Source organism: Pelodiscus sinensis, chromosome 2, assembly GCF_052426305.1.
Source record: "Pelodiscus sinensis isolate ZL-2025 chromosome 2, ASM5242630v1, whole genome shotgun sequence".
Classification (NCBI taxonomy): domain Eukaryota; kingdom Metazoa; phylum Chordata; order Testudines; family Trionychidae; genus Pelodiscus; species Pelodiscus sinensis.
Window position 1 is genome coordinate 172403481 of NC_143053.1, and position 9162 is coordinate 172412642.

The following is a 9162-nucleotide window of genomic DNA, read 5'->3' on the forward strand; positions in this document are numbered from 1 at the left end:
CCGACTTGCGACATGATTGGTTCCCGGGGAAGTATCACAAGTTGGGGGTGTCATAACTCGAGCCTCATTTACAATAGGCGCCATGTGCCGTCATAAATGCAGGCTGAGCACGTAAGTTTTCAGTCCTTTCCACACTTACAACTATTTTTATAAGTATGGGGGGTTGTAACTCAGGCGGTTGGAAGTCCGGGGTTTCCTGTATACATCATTAAGAATGAGAACAGGTGAATCACAAAGCTGAAAAATGGTGACAGCACCCATATTGCACATAGTGAATAAAAATATATATTTATAATGGCATGGGCAATGTGATAGCTTGTCAATGTTAAGTCTTTAATTTCAGTACTGCAGAAACAAAATGGCTTGAATTCTTTTTGGGGTGAAACTAAAGATGGTAGTTAGCCCTTAAATGAGAGAAATAATAAATTGCACATCTGTGGCCCAGTCTCTTACTTTATGCAGTAAAGTCAGGAAGTCACTGTATCCTTACCCATTTAATAGTTGAACTATGCAGTTAAATGTAAAACACTTGTTTTGTTTTTGGATGCTCAATACTCTTGTACCTTGTGTGCTTGATTGCTTCATAAATAGTTGGATAGATGATGCTCGCTTAAATAAAATGAGGGAATTAATATCTTGCCTCTGCACAAACATCGAGTTTAAACCAATAAGCAAAATTAAGATAATTCATGATCAAGTGAAAAACAAGGCTTTAGAATGGCCTCCCCTTGTCTGTATGAACTGTTTAAAGCACTATAGTAAGGAAGTATTTAATGTTTAAAATAACTGGTATTTCTTCTTCAAGAGACATCCATGAGAGTGTTCTTCAGCGCCGCAGAGTGGATTCTTCATAGCAGTGCATTAGGGCTGCGCTTCAAGGCGCTCCTGATATGTTAAAACCACAGTCTTGATAAATACAAGAATAAAAAGGAGTTATCCTCAAACTAGAAAATAGTCAGCCATGAAGATGGTCCTATCCATAAATATTAGCCCTTGGTACATAAATACCCATATTTTCTTAATGCTCTAACATTTGTAATGCCCTCTTAATGGTTTGAAAGTGTTTTTTACTGCCTGTTCTGGAAATAATAGATTGCAAGTTCCCTTGCTTTCAGTGGACCAGAATTCATAAATCTCTTTGGTTTATGTCTTTGTTATGCAGTAGCACAGTTATCTAAACTCTACCCAAGTGATAACCGCCTTGGCAAGTTGGTATGTATCTAAGTTAGGGATGTGAATGCCCAGTCGACTATCCAATAAGCAAATGCTTAGACACACTAGTCGTCCCTCCTCCCTCCGCTGCCTCTATCAGAAAGAGGTAGCGAGGATTGGGTACTTCCAAGCAGCAGCACCACCATATGGAGCCTGGGGCCGGAGCCTGGACTCCATCCTGCACTGCCACTTTGAAATGCTGCGTGCAGCCTTGTGCCAGCTGGGAATCTTCAGCTGGCCCCGAGCTGCGTGCGGCATTTCAAAGTGTCAGCGTCACCTGAAGCCTGACACGGGGCTCTCCACAGCATTTCAAAGTGGCAACGCCATGTGGAGCACTGGGTTAGCTAGTCACCAGCTGACCTCAAGCTTCCATGCAGCGCTGCTGCTTTGAAATGCCATGGGGAACACGGGGCCAGAGGGGGACTGCTTGAGTCCCCTGCTGGCCCCATGTTCCCCACAGTGCTTTCTCCTTTCTCCCCTGGGGCTGTTGCTACACTTCAAAGGTAGAGGCTCCCTTATTGACTGATCAAATAGTTGATGCAAATTGCATCGACTATTCAATTAGCCAATTAATTGAAATTTTACATCCCCAATCTAAATCTCACGTAATGGATGTAAAATTAATGTTTGCAAGCATGCTGATCTTGACTAGAAAGATAAGACTCAATGGCAACCCTAGACCTTGTAGGACTAATTTGTGATAGCCTACAGCACTAAATTAGAGGCACCAAAATCCCCAGCATGTACCCTCCTTATCTATTGCCCATGCAGTTAGTCTTCTCTGCTATCTTACAATCTGTGACTAACATCTGCTGTGCTTACAACAAGGTGGCAGCCCAACAGTAGTAGTTACTCGTTGCTGGGAGATATCCATTTTCATGCTGCAGCGAGCAAGTGCTGGCTGATTCCTGCTACTGACAAATGGGATTGAGTGTACCATGCTCAGTGATTCTGGCCCTATACCAGTAATAATGGTGGACAGTACAGAAGAGTCCCTGCTTGACTGTAACCAGACAAGCTGAGAAGAGATTTGAATGTGAGGAAGAGAAGACCATGAGAATGGCAAATGAAGCAGGAAAACCTGATGAGTGAAGTCAATCATGGAAAAGAGCAACTTTTTAGTTACATCCAAATCCATAGCTTTGGAGGAATGAGAGCACCAGTTCTCAAGAAATCATGCTTCTAGGAGCAGAGCATATTGATCAGAACACTGATCCTTGAAAACTCTTGTCCTTGGTGTTGCAGGGAAAAGGATGGGAGAAAGAAAAATGGACTTGGGACAGTGACTGGAGAAGAGGGAAGGAAGTAGTTATGAGAGGGAGAATGAAAACTAGAAGGGTAATGGCAAAATGACAACATGTGGGGAAAAAGTGTGAAGAGCTAGAGGGTAGCTGACAAAGTAAAAGATGGGGTCTGAAGTAGTGTTCCCACTAAGTAGCTCCGTGCATGGAGCTGACTGACTGAGTGGGGCTGATTAATCATGTGTGAAGCCGTGCTGTTGCACAGCTTAGATGGAACACTGGTCTGAGGGTGAGGAAAAGGGAAGGAAAATAAAGGCGATAGAGAAAGGGGAAGTGATTGTAAGATAGTCACAAAGGAAAACTTGCAAGACCAGTTGAGAGTAGAGACCCATTAGGGTTGACTAGAGTCAGTGAAGGATCAATTCCTGGTGCTGATGGATTGCAGGTGGATAAAGGAGGAAGGGGAGTGAGAGGGAAAGAATGATCAGAAAATGGAATATAAATAAAAAAGGAGGGCAGAATAGAATAAATGAGAATAATAGAAAAATAAGTTGAAGATTAATAAACTACTTGTTCATATTTCTTACTCTGTCCTGTTTTAGGAGCTGATTTCAAAAAGACATCACCAAATTTTGCCCTACTTTACATCCCAAGCACCTTCATTGAAGTCAGAGGGAGTTGTAAAGCAGCGTAGAATTTGTCCCTATATCCGTGTGCATGTATTATTTAACACTATGCATTACATCAATATAGAATGAAAAAGTTTACATTTTGTCTCCAATTTTTAGGGTGACTTAGGGAGGAGACACCTAGAATATTATAGTTAAGATACGTCTACACACCAAAGAAAAACCTATGCTAGCCAGCTTGGGCTTGCAGGGTGTGACGTGTCGGGGTTCCCCTGACTCCTGCACCCTCGTAGTGGCACGAACAGACTCCGCCAGCCAGTAGGATTGAGGGAGTTTATTGGTTCTCCAAGGATACAGCACAGATGTAATCTAGTTACAGGTCCAGGCTTAGGATGCCTCAGCCCCCCTTGAAATGGGGGAGACTGGGCCCCTAAATCCCAAGCCCCTTTGCTTAGGCTGCTTCCTCCATGATTCCAGCCAGAAACTGCCCAACTTCCAGCCCTGCCCCCAGCTAGGGGCTGCACTCCGCCTTCCTCCCTTTGTTCTTCTCCCTCAGAGGCGACCGGTTGGATAGGTTGGGAGACCCTTGCCTAGTGACTCATCTGCTGTCCTGCTGGGCCATGCTACAAACAGCCACCAGTGGAGGTCACCCACAGCCCACTGCCCAAGCTCAGTAACCAGCAAGGCCTCCACACTATACCACATCTATCTCCCCCCCCCCCCCCGAGAGCGGATTGAGGGGGGCCACTCTGCTAGTGCCCTGAGGAAGTTCGGGCCCCTCACTACGGGACTGCGTGTTGGCCCTGCTCAGGTTCTCTCTGGCCAGGCCCATGAGCTCCGCAAGTCTTTCCCGGAACATCAGGACGTATTCCACTACCGGATCACCCTCTGGGGAGGCCTTCCCCTCCCACTCATCTCTCAGTAAGTCCAGGGGACCCCTCACTCGTCTCCCATATAACAGCTCGAATGGTGAGAACCCCGTGGACTCCTAAGGCACCTCCCTGTACGCGGACAGCAGGTGGTGTAGATACTTGTCCCAGTCCTGCGGGTGTTTGTGCATAAAGGTCCTTAGCATCTGCTTCAGAGTCCCATTGACTCCACCAACCTGTTGGTTTGGGGGTGATACACCAAGGCCCAGGTGTGCTGGACCCCACACTTCTCCCACAAGCAACGGAGCAGGGCCAACATGAAGTTGGATCCCTGGTCTGGGGGAACCCCACCTTGCTGAAAATGATCAGTAGCGTGTCTGCCTCGATAGAGGGTAGGGCCACGGCCTTGGGGTAGCGGGTGGCAAAGTCCACCACCACCAGGATGTATTTCTTCCCTGTCTGGGTCGCTCTGCTGAAGGGTCCCACTATATCCATCGCCACCTTCTGGAAAGGCTCCTCTATGATGGGCAGGGGTCTCAAAGCAGCTTTCTGCCTATCTTGGGCCTTCCCCACCCACTGACAGGAGTTGCAGGACGGACAGTACTGCTGCATGGCCGCAAATATCCCTGGCCAGTAGAAGTTTTGGAGCAGCCTCAGCTGCGTGCGCCGGATCCCCTGGTGTCCTGAGAATGGGACGTCACGGGCCAGGTATAGCAGCTTGCGGCGATACCTTTGGGGGACCACCAGTTGCCGCTGGAGCCCCCACTTCCCTACCTTCCCAGGGGGAAGTCATTCCCGGTACAGAAATCCCCTCTCCCACTGGAACTTCTCCCGGCAATCTCCCCCTAGGGGTTGAGCTGTGCCCAGGTCGGCCCGGTTCCTCAGGGTCTGCAAGGAGGGATCTGCCCGCACCTCAGCTTGGAATTCCGTGGCTGGGGCTGAGACAGGGGTGCGTTTTCCTCCCCCCCCCCCCCCCCCCATCCCACACACACACTGCCTAGGTCCGGAGCACCAGCCTAGTCCCGACTCCATGTCTGCTGGGACGGGGCCATGGGCCCCCTGTTGGGGGACCTCCTTGAGTTCTGGGTTGCCAGCCCCTCGCTGGCTCTGGCTACGGGTGGTGACCAGGGCCCTCTTGGGGACCACATGGCCACTCCTCTAGGTCACCCCCATCAGCACCTCCGTGGGTAAGTGCAGATGCACTCCCACTTCCTTAGGGCCCTCCTTAGTCTCCCATTTCAGATGCACCCTGGCTACGGGTACCTTACATGGGGTGTCATCTATGCCCCTCAGGGTCAGCTGAGTGTTGGGTAGCATATGGTCTGGGGCCACTATGTCGGGCCGGGCCAGCGTCACCTCCACCCCCGTGTCCCAGAAACCCATCACCTTCCTACCATCCACCTCCAGGGGCATGAGGCACTCGCTCCGCAGGGGCCGCCCTGCCCCCACCCAGAACATGGAGAAATCTGCCTCCCAAGGGTCAGACTTCCCATGGGAGGTGCATTGGGCATCCCTCCCCCCACTCTGAGCTGAGGTTTGCCTGCCAGCCCCTGCCTCTGGGGCGGCCTGCCCTTCCCCTTCCCCCGGTCAGTTAACCCTGGAAAATCTCAGGCCGTGGGACTTGTTCTTGGGCCTGGTGCATTGAACCCTCTTGTGGCCTTGTTGCCCACAGCACTGGCAAGTTAGGTCCTGCGGGCCCTTTTGGGCTGCCTCTGCCCAGGCCCTGGCTGGTTCTCTGGGGCGCTGATAACTGGTCCTGGTCCCTGGGGCTCGCCTGGCAGGTGACTCTCTCCATCGCTCAGCTGAGAACTGGTCTCTGCGCAATTCCCTTTCTCTCCGGGACTCCTGTTCTCTCCTGGACAGGCTCTCTGTGAACTCGTCCGCCAGCCTCCCAGCTTCCTGGGTGTTCTCTGAACTTCGGTCTTTGAGCCACAGCCTTAGGCTGGGTGGGCACGCTTCATAGAACTGCTCCATCATGATCAGCTCTGTGGTCTGGGCTCCGACCCCAGACACCCACTTGTGACAGTATTGCACCAGGCGGGAGGCCATATCCACATAGGTCTCCCGTGGCCCCTTCTGCACCTCCCAGAACTTCTTCCTGTATGTCTTGGGAGTCAGCCCGAACTTGTGCAGCAGGGCCTCCTTGACCAGTTGGTAATCACCTGGCTGTAGGTCCTCCAGCTGATTGAGGACCCCGGAAGCCTCCTGGTTCAGTGCGGGAATGAGCTCCTGCAGCCAGTCAGCAGGGGGGACCCGTTGCAGTCCACAGGCCTTCTCAAAGGAGCTGAGGAACCCATCTATGTCGCCCACGTCCTTCAATTGGGCCACCCCAGGCTTCTCCAAGCGTCTGGCCGCCCCCACTCAGTGCAGCCGGGGCTCTACCGCTTCTCTGCTCTGCCATGGCCAGCTCATGCTGTTGTTGCCTCTCTCGATCCTGTACTTCCAGTTCCTTCATCCGCAGCTTGATCTGTAGCCGCTGGAGCTCTGTTGGGCTGAACACTGCCCTGGATGAACTGCAGCTGGCAGGGCTTCCTTGGGAAGTTGTCCCGTCTCCCCGGTGGGCTTACGTTCTCCGCTCCCTTTGGGAGCCTAAGACACTCCCGGGAGGGGGGGGGGGGGGGGTCTGGCTGCTTCCCACTGGGACAGGGCCCCGGCACCCTGGCTGGTCATTCTCTTCCAGACGGGCAATCAGCTGGGCCTTGGTCGCTTTTCCCATGGGCAGGCCCCTCTCTGCACAGCCTCACCAGCTCTGCCTTCAGGAGTCGGGCGTAGGCCATCTGCCCGCCGGTCCCCTCTGTGCGGACTCACCAGTCTAGTGCTACAGCACCCCACGATTCTCAGGAACTGCTTCGCTCTGTCTCCAGCACGCCTGGCTCTAAGGCCCTTCCTTCTACTACGCCTTGTCACTCGCTGCTGGAAGCTCCATCCATGGGGTGCAGTGTATCCCGCTCCTGACAGCACTGTGACGACGTGTCGGGGTTCCCCTGACTCCTGCACCACTGTAGTGGCACGAACAGGCTCCACCAGCCAGTAGGATTGAGGGAGTTTATTGGTTCTCCAAGGATGCAGCACAGCACAGATGTAATCTAGTTACAGGTCCAGGCTTAGGATGCCTCAGCCCCCCTTGAGATGGGGGAGACTGGGCCCCTAAATCGCAGGCCCCCTTGCTTAGGCTGCTTCCTCCATGATTCCAGCCAGAAACTGCCCAACTTCCAGCCCTGCCCCCCAGCTAGGGGCTGCACTCCGCCTTCCTCCCTTTGTTCCTCTTCCTGAGAGGCGACCGGTTGGACGGGTTGGGAGACCCTTGCCTAGTGACTCATCCGCTGTCCTGCTGGGCCGTGCTACAAACAACCACCAGTGGAGGTCACCCACAGCCCACTGCCCAAGCCCAGCAACCAGCAAGGCCTCCACACTACACCACACAGAGTTTGGGTGACACTGTTCCAATGCTGGGTAGACTTCCAGGCTCAGGCTGGAGCCCAAAGTCTAAGGCCTTTCTGTCCTATAAAGTTTCTAGATCAGCGAGGGGCAGCCTAGGCTATTAAGTGGGCCTCATGAGTGCCCTGTATCTCAGTGGGCTGCATGATTGTCATAACCAAGATGATCTCCTGGGATAGGGTAGCTTTGTTAATTGCATTTGCATATCTAGTGTTTGCAGGGTGTGCTGATTGAACCACAGTAGTGCTTTGATTGGAGGCAGAGGGAGCACACAGCTCGCACACTCAATGTTGTGTCCAATCGGCACACACCTCACTTCATGTGCTCTTGTTTTAAGTGCTTGTCTCTCTCTTGTAATATGGGTAGAAAAAAAATCTACAGAGTTGAAAGCTATCAGAAATTGGCAACCCTCTGTGTGGGTAACAATAAACAAAAGTGTCTTGTGGGCCACATGTAATCCCAAAGGGCCACAGATTGCCCACCGCTGTCCTAGAGCCTACCCTTCCCCTCCAGCCTGAGCCTGGAAGCTTACCTAGCAATGAAACAGCCCTGTACCAACAGCCCCACGAGGCAGAATTGGCTGCCATAGGCCAGTCATAGGTTTTTCTTTTCTATGTAGCACACCATTAGATTACACTGTTACACATCTTAAGGCCAACCCTACTTCAAAGTATCATATACCGCTGTTAGAGAAAATAAATTCTGGCTAAAATGTTGAAGCACTCACATAAGACTGCACCATCTTAAATATCTTTGAATCTGTGAGGACACTGATGAGGACAATCACCACTCGTGTGGCAAATGCATGCCACCAGCGTTGTTGAACATCATTGCTGCTCCCCTTTAAGACCAATGTGTGCAACCTAAAAAAAAACCTATTCAGTTTCCCTGTGTATAATGTGTGGAAACACCTCAGGTGAGCATTCAAGTTTATTAAGCAATAACTGAATTATATCAATGGACTTAAAAGAAGGCTCTCACTCTTCCTCCATTTTAAATATCTCTGAAAATATTTAGTATATTACTTTTCATGTTCACTTGGATAGCATGATCTATGAGCTTCCAGTTGACTGGGAAAATGTTCAGTGTTCAGCCTCAGCATCCCATTGCTCCATGCAGTGCTCTCATCTCAGTTAACATTCTGACATACAACAAGCAGCAATGGTTATAGAGAGTACTTTGAGTACATATTTACCTTCAGGAAAGATCTCCATCAGTCTTTCTAAAGCACACTCAAAAAGCGTTCTAGATGCAGAGATTCTAATGCTATGGCAGGGGCCATTGTGATCATTTCATTTCTTGACTGTCTTCCTGCATAACACAGGCCATAGAACTTACCCAAAATTCTTAGGGCTTCTCTTTCAGAAATAAAATCCAATCTTGATTTTAAAATTGCCCGTGATGGAGATTCCACCAAAACCATAACTTGTTCCAATAATTAAATTTTTAACCATGGTAATTATACCTTATTTCCAAGCTGAATTTGTTTGGCTTCAGCTTCCAACCATTGCATCGTATATCTTTGCTTAATTGAAGAACCCAGTATCAAGAATTTGCTCCTCATGTGCCTGCTTATAGACAGGTGTAATCAAGTCACTCTGTAACTTTCTTTCTGTTAAGCTAAATTGATTGAGCTTTTAGTGTCTATCCCTGTAGGGCAGGCCTGGTCAAAATACTTCCCACAGGCCAGATTTGCCCCATAAACTCATTGGGGAGCCTCAGGTAGCCTTCTTGTTTGCCCCCCATAGCTGCTGAGAAAAGCAGCTGTTGCAG

The 9162-nt window shown here is 50.4% G+C and overlaps 1 protein-coding gene across 1 annotated transcript; it reads right to left on the reverse strand.

Annotated features, from left to right (window-relative positions):
* Positions 1-147: 147 nt before the first annotated feature.
* On the reverse strand, positions 148-8902 carry LOC149525375 (neurotrophin receptor-interacting factor 2-like). The gene is made up of 4 exons (XM_089776009.1): positions 8855-8902; positions 8117-8230; positions 5726-6285; positions 148-196 (listed from the first exon to the last, which is right to left on the reverse strand). The coding sequence occupies exons 1-4, from the start codon at positions 8900-8902 to the stop codon at positions 148-150; spliced, it is 771 nt and encodes a 256-aa protein (XP_089632135.1).
* Between the last annotated feature and the right edge of the window lie 260 nt (positions 8903-9162).

Bases quoted from the DNA above. Each gene is read 5' to 3' on its own strand.
- LOC149525375 (XM_089776009.1), bottom strand. From the start codon at position 8,902: ATGCAATGGTTGGAAGCTGAAGCCAAACAAATTCAGCTTGGAAATAAG. The intron at 8,231-8,854 runs GTATAATTACCA...TTGGTCTTAAAG, and splicing joins AAATTCAGCTTGGAAATAAG to GGGAGCAGCAATGATGTTCA. The intron at 6,286-8,116 runs GTGAGTGCTTCA...CGCTTGGAGAAG, and splicing joins TTAAGATGGTGCAGTCTTAT to CCTGGGGTGGCCCAATTGAA.